The sequence below is a fragment of the Zootoca vivipara genome, chromosome 15 (assembly GCF_965207765.1).
Source record: "Zootoca vivipara chromosome 15, rZooViv2.hap1.1, whole genome shotgun sequence".
Lineage (NCBI taxonomy): Eukaryota > Metazoa > Chordata > Lepidosauria > Squamata > Lacertidae > Zootoca > Zootoca vivipara.
Genome location: NC_142598.1, coordinates 4,215,367 through 4,231,094, shown reverse-complemented (window position 1 = coordinate 4,231,094; position 15,728 = coordinate 4,215,367). Strand labels below are relative to the sequence as shown.

General features: G+C 48.7%; 1 protein-coding gene across 1 annotated transcript in view; it reads left to right on the top strand.

Moving 5' to 3' along the window:
• Positions 1–15,728, top strand: part of BCAP31 (B cell receptor associated protein 31) — a 35,078-nt gene that overhangs the window by 9,118 nt on the left and 10,232 nt on the right. The window contains exons 4-5 of the mRNA XM_035140481.3: positions 1,511–1,658; positions 8,658–8,793. Of these exons, the coding sequence (XP_034996372.1) occupies positions 1,511–1,658; positions 8,658–8,793 (284 nt within the window). The remainder of the gene's footprint in view (positions 1–1,510; positions 1,659–8,657; positions 8,794–15,728) is intronic.

The following is a 15,728-nucleotide window of genomic DNA, read 5'->3' as shown; positions in this document are numbered from 1 at the left end:
AACGCCCTCCCATCAGATGTCAAAGAGAAAAACAGCTACCAGATTTTTAGAAGACATCTGAAGGCAGTCCTGTTTAGGGAGGCTTTTAATGTTTGTTTTATTTCATTTTTCTGTTGTAAGCCGCCCAGAGTGGCTGGGGAAACCCAGCCAGATGGGCGGGGTATAAATAATAAATTATTATTATTATTATATAAGGAGGGGGTGACATTGGCTTAATTCTCAAGCGTGAGAAGCAGGGCCTTTCTCCCCCTTCTAACAGTACTCGCCAGTATGGAGTACTAGCACCTCTGTTTCTTTGATGCTCATGGCAGCCATTTTGTGCTTTCACCCACAGCACTTTGGTGTAGAAAGTAGAACCAGCACCTCATTATCCTTATTATTTTAACAACAACAACAAAAAAGCCCTGAAATAGATGACAATGGAGTGGGAACTGACAGATTTATCTCAGGAGGGAATTATCCTCTTCCTGGGGACAGCTAATCTTGCCTCAGATGGTCATGATTACATGAAGTAATGTCTCATGTGTCAATCTTAATTAATGCGGTGGGTGTCAAGTATAGGAGAAAAAGCCCATTAAGTGGCTTCCTAGATCAAGGCCACTGAGGGCTTTAAAGATTGAAAGCCAACACCCCAAACTGGGCCTGAAAACAAGCTGGCAGAGACTGGGCTGGGGAGCTTGTGACCCCCCCCAAGTAGTTAGAATCATAGAGTTGGAAGAGACCACAAGGGCCATCCAGTCCAACCCCCTGCTAAGCAGGAAACACCATCAAAGCATTCCTGACAGATGGCTGTCAAGCCTCTGCTTAAAGACCTCCAAAGAAGGAGACTCCACCACACTCCTTGGCAGCAAATTCCACTGTCGAACAGCTCTTACTGTCAGGAAGTTCTTCCTAATGCTTAGGTGGAATCTTCTTTCTTGTAGTTTGAATCCATTGCTCCATGTCCGCTTCTCTGGAGCAGTTGTTGAACTACAGCTCTAATCATCTCCAGTTATTGACCATGTTGGCTGGGGCTGATGGGGGCTGGAGTCCATAAATAGCTAGAGAGCCACATGTTCCCCAGCCCTGCTCTGGGAGGTGAGCTATGCTCCTGGAGGTTAGTTCTAAACAGAAATTGTGCTGCTACGTTCTGGACCAGTGGAAATTACCCAGAGGTTCCTCATGCTGGGAGGGTAGCAAGGTGTTGCATTGTGTGGGGGCAGCTGAAAAGCTTGTTCATCTTCCCATCAGTTTGAGACTTGCTTTGGGGACCCTACCGTTGGTCAATGGGACAAGCCTTCTCCCACCCTCAAAACCTACCTCCATTTTATACTTCTATCCAGAACACATGCTGTTGCGGCGTGATGGCTTGGGTGGATTCTTGTCAAAGACTGCAGCTGGATTCATAAGCGATCGGCGGGGCTTGGGACGAAATCTCTAGAAGCCAACCGGAGCTTAAGTTCAAGCAAGGCTTGCAAATAAATTGTCAGTCTGCGGAGCTCTGACTCCTATATAAATTTGTGACTTGCAGATGCCATTCGTGAGATCCGGAAGTATGACGACGTGACCGAGAAAGTGAACCTGCAGACCAACACTGGGGCTATGGAGCATTATCACATGAAACTCTTCCGAGCCCAGCGGAACCTCTACATTGCTGGTTTCTCGCTGCTGATGTCCTTGTGAGTACCTCAGGGACACTGCTGAGGCTAGATCAGGTGGTGGGCAAGCTGCGTGGCTGGCCAGACTCCTCACCCCTGGCTATTAGTCATCCTGATGGAAACTGGAGTCTTAGCAGCATCCAGAGGGCTACCGTTTCCTAATCCCTGGGCCAGATACTTGGGAATCTTGGTAAGGCTTGGATAGTAGGTTTGAATTCAGGAGGCACTGGAAATAAGGCATTGAGGTGAGCATCAGCTGTAGCCAGATTGCATCACCCTTAGCACCCACTTCTTGCCAGTAAGAACCAAATTATTTACTTTGTGGCCCTTGACATAGTTCTTGCACATAGTACAGGCATCCCCGAACTGCGGCCCTCCAGATGTTTTGGCCCACAACTCCCATGATCCCTAGCTAACAGGACCAGTGGTTGGGGAAGATGGGAATTGTAGTCCAAAACATCTGGAGGGCCGAAGTTTGGGGATGCCTGACATAGTAGCAAGGAGTTCTCCAGGGAGCATCCCTCTCCCCCTTCCAAGGGTGGCCTCCATATATTCTCCTTTGCAGAGAAAAGCTTCTTGGCAGGCTTTGACATCTCCCCTTAATGATGCTTTGTCTGGTTCTCTTGCACCGTAGGTGTTGGCTGCAGAGCCGGATAGAGGATGGCAAAGCTGGAGGTGGAGAGCCTCTGGGCCATGGGCCAAACGTGGCTAGCCAGGCCTGCCCACTTGGCCTACAAGGCTTTTTTGTGAATCCAGGCCCACCTCCCCACATACATGATAGCAGGTGTGGGGCAGGTAAGGGTGGGGTTTCAAAGGAGCTTAAAGTGGATTCCTGACTGTTCTTTTGCTGGAGCAAGGTATGCTCCCAGTCATGCATCAAATGATGGGCAGGAGGAACACACCTTGCTTGAGGTGGGCATGTGGTTTCCGTTCAGTGAAAGCTGCTTCTCCCTTTTTACAACTGCTCTTTGAAGCTGCCTGCGCTTCTCCTTTCATCCTACAGAACATGGAAAGCACAGGGCTAGCAGTGCCTCCTGCACTGTGGCTCCAAGTTTGGGAACCCTGCACAATGAATTTGGGGGCTGGGTGGGTAGGACAACCCACTTGCCAATCACCTGGTGTTGTCTGCCTCAGAGCTGTAGCTATAGGGGGCGGGGGCTAGCCAGGTTTTTTGCCCAGGTGAAGCGTCTAGAGGGGCACCATTGAGGCTCCCAGCCTGTGTGTGTGTGTGTGTGTGTGTATGCAAATGTGCATTGGGGGGTGGGTACCAAACTGGGTCTTTGACCCAAGTGAAATAAAGCCTAGTTTCGCCTCTGGGATGAATTGCACCACTCACCTGCCAAGGTTGGCCCACATGGTGGATCAAAAAATCTCGCCACTCTTGGCATAAGCAATGCAGTTAACCTTCTGCAGTGTTGTTTGCATGGTGTATGCCCAGGCTGCTTCAACAACTGTGAGATGTGCAGATTGGCAGGCAAAGCAATACTAAAAATTATTCTCTGAAGATAGATTTGAAAACCACTGCTGTACAAAAGGAGACACGGTTTGTGATGCTTCCTATTTCATCACATTTTCCCGCTCTCTCTTCTGGAAGCTGCTCCCATTTGCGTTGCTCTGTTTAGGTCAGGGCTAGAGAACAGCATCTAGAGGTGGCACCCCCAAACTTGGCCCTCCAGCTGTTTTGGGACTACAACTCCCATCATCCCTGACCATTGGCCCTGTTAGCTAGGGATGATGGGAGTTGTAGTCCCAAAAGGGCCGAGTTGGGGGATGCCTGATCTAGAGGGCCAGTTTCCTGTTCCTGATTTAAAGCCTCATTGGGTCTGGGTGGCTTCCATCCCATCAAAAGCTTATGCTGTACAAACTCTGTTAATCTTCAAAGTAGGACTCCTGTTTTCAGCGTCAGTCTGGCACAGCAGCCTAGCTCTGTTGGAAGGCTGCTTGGAGAAGGCAGAGTGTCGAAATTTCTATACAGCAACATGATCTGCAAGAACTATGTCAAGGGCCACAGAGTAAATCATTTGGCCTTACTGGCAAGACGTGGGTGCTAAGGGTGATGCAATCTGGCTGCAACTGCTCACCTCAATGCCTTATTCCCAGTGCCTTCTGTATTCCCGCTTACCATCCAGGACTTGCTAAGATTCCTAAGAAGTGGCCCTCTGGATGCTGTTAGACTCCAGTTCCTTCAGACTGTTCTTGTTTTTATTACGTATTTTGTGTTTTTATTACATATTTTTATGCTGTGAACCGCCTTGAGATCTTCAGATGGAGGGCAGTATACAGTCATACCTTGGTTTAAGTACGTCGTGGTTTGAGTATTTTCAGTTTAAGTACTCCACGGACCCGTCTGGAACGGATTAATCCACTTTCCATTACTTTCAATGGGAAAGTTCGCTTCAGGTTAAGTATGCTTCAGGTTAAGTACAGACTTCCGGAACCAATTGTGTTTGTAAACTGAGGTATCACTTTATAAATAATAATAAAAAATGGGACTATGCAGTAGCTGGGCATGCACTGCTTTGCTCCCTCTTGCCTCCACTTGACTGTGAGGACCAGGTGGTGGTTGACCAAAGACCTCCTGTTTCCAACCCCTGTTGCATATTCTGTTTGCTGCTGCTAACTTGCAATGTTTAGAGTCAAGTACAGTCATACCTCGGTTTAAGTACACTTCGGTTTGAGTACTTTCAGTTTAAGTACTCCACGGACCCGTCTGGAACGGGTTAATCCACTTTCCATTACTTTCAATGGGAAAGTTCGTTTCGGGGTTAAGTATGCTTCAGGTTAAGACTTCTGGAACCAATTGTGTACTTAAATTGAGGTACCTCAGTACAGTACAGTGGTACTTCAGTTTATGAACACAATTGGTTCCGGAAGTCTGTTCATAAACTGAAGCGTTCATAAACTGAAGCGAACTTTCCCATTGAAAGTAATGGAAAGTGGATTAATCTGTTCCAGACGGTCCGTGGAGTACTTAAACTGAAGCGTTCATAAACTGAAGCGAACTTTCCCATTGAAAGTAATGGAAAGTGGATTAATCCGTTCCAGACAAGTCCGCGGAGTACTCAACCTGAAGCATACTTAACCCGAAGCATGGGTGTAATTGGTTCCGGAAGTCTGTTCATAAACTGAAGCGTTCATAAACTGAAGCAAACTTTCCCATTGAAAGTTATGAAAAGTGAATTAATCCGTTCCAGATGGGTCCGCGGCGTTCGTAAACCGAAAATTCATAAACCGACGTGTTCATAAACCGAGGTTCCACTGTAGTTGCAGAGGCTGAATCAGCCTGCTGTGCTCTCTCTGGGCCACAAGGTGGCAGACGTGCATAATCTCTTACCTCTTACTGAAAATTCCTGAGGCTGAGGACTGCAGCTGAGTCTACAAGCCAGTAGACTTCAGAGTTTGGGATTAAGCCACCAAGTGATGCCCCAATGAGCACATGGCAAATGCTTTCTCTGGACAGAACCACCACTTCTGTGCCCTTGGACTGTAGTGAGGGCCGGGCAGCCCTTGGCCCTTCAAGCTAACCTTTTCTTTAGAAGCTTCTGAGATTTACAGTAAGAAGCCTAAAAGAGGTGAAATTCCGATTCCTAAAATTATTCTCTCTTCTCCTGCCCACATAATGGATTTTTATGTTTGCTATTCATTTTGCAACCTGTTCAGAGTCTCGGAAGAGGCTTTATGGCAAGTCAGACCATTTGTCCATCTAGCCCAGCATTGTCTGCACAGGCTGGCAGAGACTGTGCAGGGTTTCAGCCAGGGCGTGTGCCCAGCCTTACCTGGAGGTGCTGAGGACTGACCATGGGACCTTCTGCATGCAGAGCAGACGCTCTACCACTGAGATGTGGCCCTTCCCCCAGTGTAGGAAGATGGCCTCGTGCTGAGTTAGAGCAGCTGTCCATCTAGGTATTGCCACGCTTATGGGCAGCCACGGCCCCCAGGGGTTCAGGCAGGGCAGGGGCATTTCTAGCCCTACCTGGAGATGCCACTTGGGGGTTGAACTTGGGACCTCCTGCGTGCAGAGCAGTTGCTCCACCCCTTCCCCGTTGCCAGTAGTCCTTGCCATTGGCAGCAGCTGCTCACAGAGGCTGGCTAAACCAGGGGCTCATGGCATAGCTGCCAAGTCTCCCGTATTCCCCCGGGAAACCCCCATTTTTCCAGCTGTCCCCAGCCGAAAAAACAGATTTTTTTGTTTCCCCCCGGTTTATTCTGGCGCGGCGGCCATTTTGGAACTGGGCAGAGCATGCTCAGAAGCGACTTTTGATGCTGCTTTGCCCAGTTCCAAAATGGCTGCAGCGTGACTTCAGGTGCGGTGGCCATTTTGGAACAGGGCAGAGCAGCATCAAAAGTCGCTTCTGAGCATGCTCTGCCCAGTTCCAAAATGGCGGCAGCGCTATTTCCGGTCTGCTACTTCCAGTCCAGTCCCTTATTTCTCAGGCTGGAACTTGGCAGGTATGGCTCATGGCCTCCCTGGCACTGTGAGCAGGCTGCAGGGTCTCTCTCTGTATCCATTACAGTGCCTGTCCAGCCAGCTCTCTGGTTTGATTAGCAGCCGCTTTTGGCCATACAAGACAGCTGGGGAAGGGTGTGAACAATGCCTGTGGGCCATAAATCAGCAGCCTGAGTACAGAGTTGCATACAAAGGGAATGTGCTTGACGGTGCAGCTGGGGCTGGAAGCAGGGACGGGGGGGGGGGGGAGGGAGCTGTGGGCTTCCATATCATTGCTGTGTGTGAGCGTCTGGCCAGGGGGCAGGATGTTCTGGTCTTGTGAGTACAGCCCTTTGCCTTCGGGCTGCAGCTTCTCAGCTCACTTTCCCTTTCATTGTTGCAAAATGCATTTGTTGGCCCTGCTCAGAACAGCTATACAGAGGGAACTGGGAGTCCTGGGCCAGATCTCACTCCCATAATGCTTGTTCAAGGTGGCATTGCCCTTCCCTTGCCCTTGAAAGCACGTTGACTCGCAAGGCGGTTATTCAGAAAGGTAAAAAGCCTGCCCTTCCCTCCCTTGTGTCCTCGCTGTTGAGAGAAACTTTTCTAAAAACAGGACGGAGCATTTTCTGCAGGGGAGAGCTGCAAACCACCCTGCTCTGGGCTTAGTTGGCCTTGAGGCACTCACAGGGGCCTCCAGCGTTCTCTCGTTCCGCTTTGTGGCCTTGCTGTGGCAGCTCTTGCAGCCAGAGGAATCTGCGCTGAGGGCCATCCCTGCCTTGCGCTCAGTTTATTCCCACCTCACTCCCTTCTCTGACCAGCATTTCGGTCTGTGGCCTCTTAACAGATAGTGGTCATCTGCTGGTGGCCAAAGCCTTTTTGACACCCATCCAAGACTGAGCTTTGTGGGCGGCTCTCTTGGCCCGTGTCCTGCCACTCCCTTGTGGCAATCGATCTGCTTGGTGGCTCCTGGATGTGGCAGCTTCCCTTCCCCTTGGCCAATCCAAGCTGGAGGAAGGGCTTGCGTAAGCCTTGCAATGTAGCGCCTGACTTGTGTGACTCTGGGGGCTGGCTCTGCATGGTTCCCTGTACGTTAGTCTGCCTCCTACCGCTGAAAAGGAGCTGCTCCCTTGAAAGGGTGGCGTGTGGCGGCTTCTTTCAAGTCCAGGAAGTGTTGCTTCATTGTTCTTGCTCCTCTGGTGGGGATGGGGCAAGAAGCGATGAGGCTAAGTTGGAGGGAAGCAATGGTGATAGCAGGTGAAAGGGGGGGGGCAGAGAAGCTGTCTCTAAGCTGAGAGTCCTGGTGAGCAACAACCTTGTGAGAGAGGCCATATTTTGATATAAACCCTTGCAAGAAGGGCTGGCAGAATGGGTTCTCTGTGTGGAGCTGCGCCTGTGTTGGCAGGGGCCGCAGCCATTTCGTGACTTGCTTCTTCCTGGCAGCAAAGGCTTTGGCCAAGCCCTCCACTGATCCTGCACTTCTGCCTTTTGCTCTCCTCTGTCCTGGTGTGGGGAGAGAACTCCTATGCAGTGGGGCATTGAAGAGCCTTTGCATAGGCTTTTTGCTGCTACCACTAGCATCTTGGCTTTCTTGTAGTGGTAAGAACGAAGCCTCCCTATGTCTGTGGGAGAGCTGGTTGGTGGAGTGGGTTAACCCCCAAAGCCTGTATGTTAGCTTTGGGGGTGGCGTGGGAAGGGCCCTCAGTCGGTGGCAGAGCACATGCGTGCATGCCAAAGGTCCCATGTTCAATCCTTGGTGCCACCAGGTAGGTCTGGGCAAGGCTGTTGTGCTGCAGAATCTCTGCTGGTCGGGGTACAGGCGACAGAGGGCTTGATGGACCAATATCCTGACTCTGTATAAGGCAGCTTCTTTTATCAAAGGTTTGGGGAACCTTGACATGAAGCAGGATTGGGGATCCTAAGTAGCCCTGTGGATAATGTTGGACTCCAGGTTGTGTCAGCCCCAACCAGCATGGCCCGTGGCCACGGATGGTGCCAAGCTGGTGGTCCAGCAACACCCAGAAAGTCACAGGTCCCCATCCTTGAACTTTTGACGCAAAGCACAGTCTTCTCTACTGCAGTTAAACCCAGTTAAACCCATGATCCTGTTGATGGCAAGGCCGGCCTTCCATTTTCTTACCAGTCTTCTCTGGTCAGAGACATTGTTAGGCTTTGCTGTTCTGTTTCCCCCAAAGAGTATGCATGGCTCAGTCGTTTTATGACTGGAAATGGAGGCTTCAGTGATCTAGCTGATAAAGCACTACTGGGTTCAGATTCAAGTCCCACCTGGTTAGCCTTGGGCAAGACCAAGTTGTGTTCCTTGCTTGCTTTCCCCAGTATGCAGAGACAGCCTTGGCGGGTAGGGAAGCTACTGTCACCCCCAGTTTTCAGTACACAATCCCCCTTTCCCATGACCAGTTGGGAAGCCTGTGACTGACCTGGAAATTGAACCCAGTGCTTTATCAACTAGGTCACTCCAGTGCCCTTTACAGCAGACCCAAATCTAAAGACCTCTCTGTGTGGGTCTTAACTCTCTTGTTGACTTGATTTGCAATGCCCTCTTTGAGCCACCTTCTCTGCCTCTGTCCTTGCAGCCTGCTGAGACGCCTGGTCACTCTCATCTCCCAGCACGCCACCGTCCTGGCTTCGAATGAAGCCTTCAAGAAGCAGGCAGAAGGAGCTAGTGATGCAGCCAAGAAGTACATGGAGGAGAACGACAAGCTGAAGAAGGTATGGGCTCCTGCCTGGGCCAGAGGCTCAGGGGAAGCTGTCCTGGCGCAGTTTTGACTTTGGCAGATTGCTGCAATGTTGTTACAAACGTGAGTTTTGAGGCTGCCCTCAGTTTTAGCAGCGGATGGCCCTGCTGGATGCTAGACCCTCTGCTCTTGAGGAAGCACAGGTGCAGTGGCCCCTCTGGGCAGTTGTTTGCACACTTCCATTCATCCTCAGACTTCAGAGGTCTGATTTATGGGTGTATTGGTTGGTGTCTGTAATCCTATAAGGCTCTGGGACTGTCTGTCACGCTATATACCCGCTCCCCTTTTATAGCAGTAACCTTACCCAAGGGGTTAATCGCCCACTGGTGTCTTGTTTTTTTTAGGAATACTTGGTGGGTGACTTTGACCTACAAGATTGCTGCACTAGCAAATGCCAAGCATTCAAAGCAGCTGGCATTGCAACCTGCTCCTCCCGATAGCCTGGTGTTGGTGAGAGGCTTGCCGGCACCTAAATATGGAGTACACCTCAAAATGGGTTCAAGGTGGTGTTGGCTAACCCTCTGGTAGCTGAGGCACATTTTCAGGGTCCTTGGAATTCCTGTAGTTGCCATTCCTTTTCCCCAGCAACCAGGATGCATTTTTCCTGTGGTCGGTTTTTATGAGACCAGGGTAGTCCCTAGAAATCATTTCCTGCAAATAATACTACACAGTAAGTGTGGGTGCATGCTATAGAATCCTTCCTCCCCACCAAAGGCAAAGGTTAGAACTTTCCAAACAGGCTGCGCCATGGCTCCCTCTGTGTGGGAGATAAGGATTCACTGCAGTACAATTGTGCACATGTCTACCCGGAAGTAGCACAGGAGGAAAGTGTAATTTGACTGGCCAATCGCTGCACCTCTCAATGGCAAACTTTCATTGAGACCAGAAACCGTTGCTCTAGGGTGGCTGTGTGTTTTTCGGTGTGTGTTTCTGCAGGCTTTTGAATTGTAGCGTTCCCTGTGCATTTTTTTTTATTAAAAAAAACAACCCACCGTGTGTAAGCTGGCAGCAACGGAAAGGCACCCTGATGAAGCAGGGCGCTGTGTAGTCTTGCACTTAAATGATGAAAGCAGTAATAACCAGTCTTCTACTGAAGTGGCACAGGTGCCAGAGGCCTGTTCACACCCGCCTTGCCCTGAGGGAACAAGTAATGTCTAAAAAGTTTGTAAAGCCCTGACTACTGAAATACTTTGCTTCCATCTGCTTCCCCTTCTCCCTTGCAAAAGAAAAAGAAAAGAAAAGAAGGTACCTGGGAGCTTCTAAGTTCGCTAAACATAGGCTTGCTAAATAGTCCCACAATCTTTACAGCTACAAGGCCTTGAAACTTCTGAGAACCTCGGCTTTGCTTCATAAGAATCCTGAACTAGATACCGTGTCTTCCCCGCCCCCTCTTCACGTGGAGAGTGTGGCTGTGAAATGCAAGCTCTGTCACAAGCCAAGTGTGTTGGGAATTTCTGGGAATCCACGGCAGCTGCAGCTTCTAATGCAGAATCCAGATTTCCTTAAAGAAAAAAAAAAAGCAGGCTTCCTTCCACTGCATGATAGACAAAACAGGTGAAAGTGCCCCTACATTCTCAAGTTTCAATCTTGGAGGGTGGGGCTCCAACCTGCGGGCAGCTCCTTTTCATTCACTTTCTTTCCTTGCCAGCTTTTCTCCTCCGAGGCCCAGCCCTACTTTCTGTCTTCCATAACCAATAAAACTAAGCATGGAAATTTGTGGAATTTCCATTTGCAGCAGGGTGAGAGGCCTCACATTTGCCTGTGTACCAAAGAGCCTTTAAACCTTTGTTGTTGTTGTTTAGTCGTTTAGTCCTGTCCGACTCTTCGTGACCCCATGGACCAGAGCACGCCAGGCACTCCTGTCTTCCACTGCCTCCCGCAGCCTGGTCAAACTCATGTTCGTAGCTTCGAGAACCATCTTGTCATCTGTATCAGCTTTAAACCTTAGGTGTTTTAAACCACCACCCGCCATATGGGGCAGGCAAACCCTACCACACTGGGTTGACATGAGGGCACTGCCTTAAATATGGCAATAATTTTTATGGAGTCAAATAAATAAGGACTGTGTATTAGTAAGACAGCCTTGACCCTCTGGATAGTAGGGGGGTGGTTGAATGTATCAGCTTTGGTGTGTCTTCAATCTGCAGCCATAAACAGGATGCAAAGATAAAAATGCAAACCTTGCTCAAGGGTGGTGATTATGACTTGTGCTTTTCATAGTGCCCCAGTCCCTTGCAGATGTTTTCGGAGAGCTCTTCTCTCCCTAGTTCTCTGGCACAGCTAGAGATTGGCTTGGAATGGACTTTTTTCTATTCCAGTTAAAGTTATCTCTTGTGAATTTTGCTTGGGGAGGTTTTGCATCACAGGATGGAAATATGGCACTCTGGTTTGGGAGGAAATCCCCCCTTTTCTCATTCATAGAACCTTAGAATTGTAGAGTTGGAAGGGACCCTGAGAGTCATCTAGTCGAGCCTCCTGCAATGCAGGAATCCAGAGGTAGTTGGTTGAACCACAGCTCTAGATCCCCCCCCCCCGACCATTAGATGTGCTGACCATAAGGGGCTGATGGGAGTGCCAGTGTGGTGTAGTGGTTAAGAGCGGTAGACTCCTAATCTGGGGAACCGGGTTCGCGTCTCCGCTCCTCCACATGCAGCTGCTGGGTGACCTTGGGCTAGTCATACTGGGTGACCTTGGGCTAGTCTCTCAGCCCCACTCACCTCACAGGGTGTCTGTTGTGGGGGAGGAGGGGAAAGGAGAATGTCAGCCGCTTTGAGACTCCTTCGGGTAGTGATAAAGCGGGATATCAAATCCAAACTCTTCTTCTCTTCTTCTTCTTACAGGCTTCCTTTGGACTAGCTTAACAGCATGTGAAGGGGCCACAGGGAGCCCACCCTAACCTAGAGGGAGGTGGGCGGATCTCTTGAATGCTGGCCCTGTTGCAATATGTCTTGGGAGGGGTGTGCAAAGAGGATCAAGTGAATTCAGAAGCATTCTGGAAACTGTAGGTGTTGGGAATTGTAGCTCTGAGGGGGTGTGCTACAGTTCCCAGGGCTCTGGGGGGTGTCATGTGCTTTAAATGTGTAGTGTGTACTCAGCCCATATTCCTAGCTGCTTAAGGCCAGCCAAGTTGGAGGGGATTGTGTATTCTAAAGACAACGGGAACTGGTCGAACTTCTATTCTTGTTTGATTAAGGCAGTTTTATAAACAGCCCCTTATTGGGTGGGGCAGGTCAGTCTCTTCAAGGTAACCAGGCAGGGAAGTTTTAACAAAAGATTCTGTGTCCTTCATTTTGGCCACCAGTTACTTGGTACATGTTGATGTGTGAACTCAAAGGCTGATAGCAACAAAATCAATGACATAAGCTTCCATTGATTTCAGTGGGTTACTCTAAGCATGATTGAGGTTGGACATCGCTCATAGTAAAAGCCACCAAAGGATTTTGACTTTTTCAGACTGTTACAGGAGAGCTGGAATAATGTGTTGTAGCTGATTGGAAGCTGGTGGGAAGCAAATACACAGCCTTTGAAGTAGGTTGACGGAATAGCTTCATCCTGCAAAACACAGGCATGTGCAGATGCACACTTTCTACATCTCCATATAATGGCTGCAGAACACGAGGGAGGATATTTTTAGGTTGCCATTTTGAAAGCAGTTGGAATTTAAGAATCCATGCATCTTGTAACTTCTGTGAAAGGAGATTCAATGGCCCTTGGAAGTGGCAATGGAGCAGTTGTATGTGCAACCCAGTTGAATGTTTATTCATTTATTTGTGTATTTAAAATCTCTCTCTCTGTGTGTGTATGTATATATATAATATGTATATATACAGTATATGGAGAGAGAGAGATGTGGTATACGACATGAGAATAAAATCAACAAAATGTCCATGAAAGCATACCGTAAACACAGATAGAACACCAGTAAACCCTGATTTGTTAAAATAGAGAATTCATATTACAAGGATGTGGCTTAGAATGGTATGGCTTTCAAAAGACATCTGGGCTGGTTCCTGCGAAACATCTACTGGCAGGGAGTTCCAAAGGACAGCGCCTGCGCCACTAAAGGTTTGGTCCCTTTTACTTGAGCAGTGGAGAGAAGCAAGGGGTTTCCAGAAATGGAGGGCACAGGATATAAACACATTTGAGAACTTAAGAATAGCCTTGCTGGATCAGGCTACCCAGGAGGACTCTCCTGCTCAGCGCCTGAGGGCCCCAGTCCTGCCACTCACCAACTGGCCCAGGGTGGGGCCTGATGTGCTCCATAAAGGACTGTTGGCACTGCTGCTGGGCAGAGAGGGCTCCGTTTTTTTTATTGGTGTTATTTTTTTATCTATGTCATTTTAAACTGATATTAATGCTGTATTCTTAGTTTTAGATTTTGATTTAGGTGGAAATTTTCCATTTGGTTGTGTATTTTTTGATTGATTGTTTATGACTTTTGTAATTATGTAAATCTTGTCATGTTGTAAGCCGCCTTGAGCATTGTTTTTAACTCTGGAAAGGTGGCCTACAAATAAAATGATGATGATAGATAGATAGATACTTTATTTTCATTGTACATAGTACAATGAAATTAAATGCTATCCCATAAAAACAAAAACACAACTACAGCCACACACACACACACACACACACACACACACACAATGATGCTTTTTGGAAGTCCAAAAGCGGGGCCTGGGCACAGCAGCAGTCTCTCTGGCATGAGGCCTGACTCACTGCCTCTGTTGGTGAAGGTAGAACGTAGGCATTGTGGCTTTGCTAGTCTCCATTCTCCATGAACTTGTCTTTTAAAACCACCCAACTTGGTGGCTGTCACTACACCTTGTGGTAGCTGATTCCACAGTTTTAACTGTTTTGTGTGAAGAAGCGCTTCATTCTGGTCTCTGCTGATTTTCTACCCAGCATCCAGCTTCAGTCGCTGGCGTGTCGTGTGCCACAGGCTTGGGCATCTCTGCTCTGAAGATATTGTATAACATTTTTTCTATACATAGCATTGCTAATGTTAGGCTGTCGCTTTTGTGCCTGTCATGCCAGTGCTTCCAATCACAACTGCTTCTTCTCATATAAAGCTTGTGCAACCCCCCTCCCAATGGAGGCTCAGTTTGAGGATGAAAGATTCCCCTCCTCACCCCCCCATGCCTTGTCTCTTCAGCAGCCTTTTCTCTCTTCCAAAATGTCAAGCTTCTCTTTGCCTAGTAAAATGTCCCCTTTTCCTGTCCTGGGCTTACCTAGCTCCCCTTGCACTGCCCAGAAGCAACGTCCGTTGTTTTATACACTGGCAGTTGGCATTTCCAGGGGTGTGTAGGCAGTATACCTATTGTTTAACTGGTTATTATGTAATACTTCCCTTCAGGGATTTTTCCAAAGTAGGAAATATTAGGAGAACAACAGGATTCAGGGTGGCTTTTCATATGCATCAAAAAAGTAGAAAGTGTTAGGATGGAAATGAGGTGGCTGGGAAGTTTGTGGAACATGGCAGGCGAGTCTCTCAGCTAATCCAACCGCGAGAGGCATCCCTGCGCTTGGAGGCAAAAGAATTTTGGTGGGAGCTGCTACCTGGCAATAGAAAAGGGGGAGAGCCTGAATCATCCTAGTTGCTTTGTCCTTGCACCAGGACAAGAATGAAAAACTTTCGTAAGCCACTTCAGAGCACCTCTGGGCTATAAAGCAAGATACAGTCATACCTCAATTTAAGTACGCTTCGGTTTGAGTAGTTTAAGTGCTCCACGGACCCGTCTGGAACGAATTAATCCACTTCCCATTACTTTCAGTGGGAAAGTTCGCTTCAGGTTAAGTACGCTTCAGGTTAAGTACATACTTCTGGAACTAATTGTGTACTTAAACCGAGGTACCACTGTAAAGGTATTTCAAATGGGGAATTTTGTTGTGTAAAAATGAAATTGCCCAGAGTCCTCTGATCGGTAGGCCCCAGGTCAAATCTTGCTTCATCCATGAGCTTCCTGGTTGGTCTTGGGCAGGCCTCACTCTAAGCTTACCCATTCTCATATGAGGATTGTTTGCAGTAGTGTAGCATGGGTTGCCGGCGCCCGGCGCCACGCAGATTACTAGATGGAAAGGAGGAAAACAGATGCATATGCATTCAAATGCCTAATGGCATCCGTGTCACCCAGGAGATCACAGAGAGATGTATAGTCATTCCATTATCTGGAGAGGTCACTTCCTGAGTCGCTTGGAAAAGCCATTTTCAACGGAACCCAGTGACTGAAGCATGCAGCTGTAATGAATGTTGAAATCTGGTGCTGAAATTTTGCGCCTGGGGCAACTGCCCCTGTGGACCCCCCCCCCCCCGGAAAATGCTACACCACTGACGGCATCTGTGTTTGCAAACTTGATGGCTCTGCATATGTGATGTCTTGGTTGCTAAGCCATGCATTACTGCAGCAGGAAGGTTCCAGTCCTTGACCTTCAAAGCATGAGGGCAGGGATTTTGCCCCTTGCCCAAAGTTCACCCTCAGAGTAGGAGAGGGGTAGGGGCATCGTCACTATAGTTCTCCTCTTGATAAGCCCAGCATCAAATGGGTACCAGTTTCTGCCAGGTTTCTAGCTCCCAGTTTGGAAGGAAACCTGGAGACTTGTCATGCTCAGCATATGTGTATTTGCCATGCCAAGGGAAATTGTAGGCCCCTGAATGTCATGCTGACCATCCCTTCAGAGCAGAGGTTTTCAACCTTTTTGAGTCCACGGCTCCCATAACCAACTGCATTCTTTCTGTGGCACCCCTGTGGGGCTCAGGAGCCCAGTTATGTCACTCCTCGCCTGCAGAGCTGGCAGCCTCTCACCCTTTTTCAAACACCCTCCCTTGTGGAGTGTTCCCTCAGCCTCCTCTCCTCTCCCCTCTCCTTGGGAGTCCTCCAGGCAGCCGCTGCTGCCCCTGGTCTGAGCTAA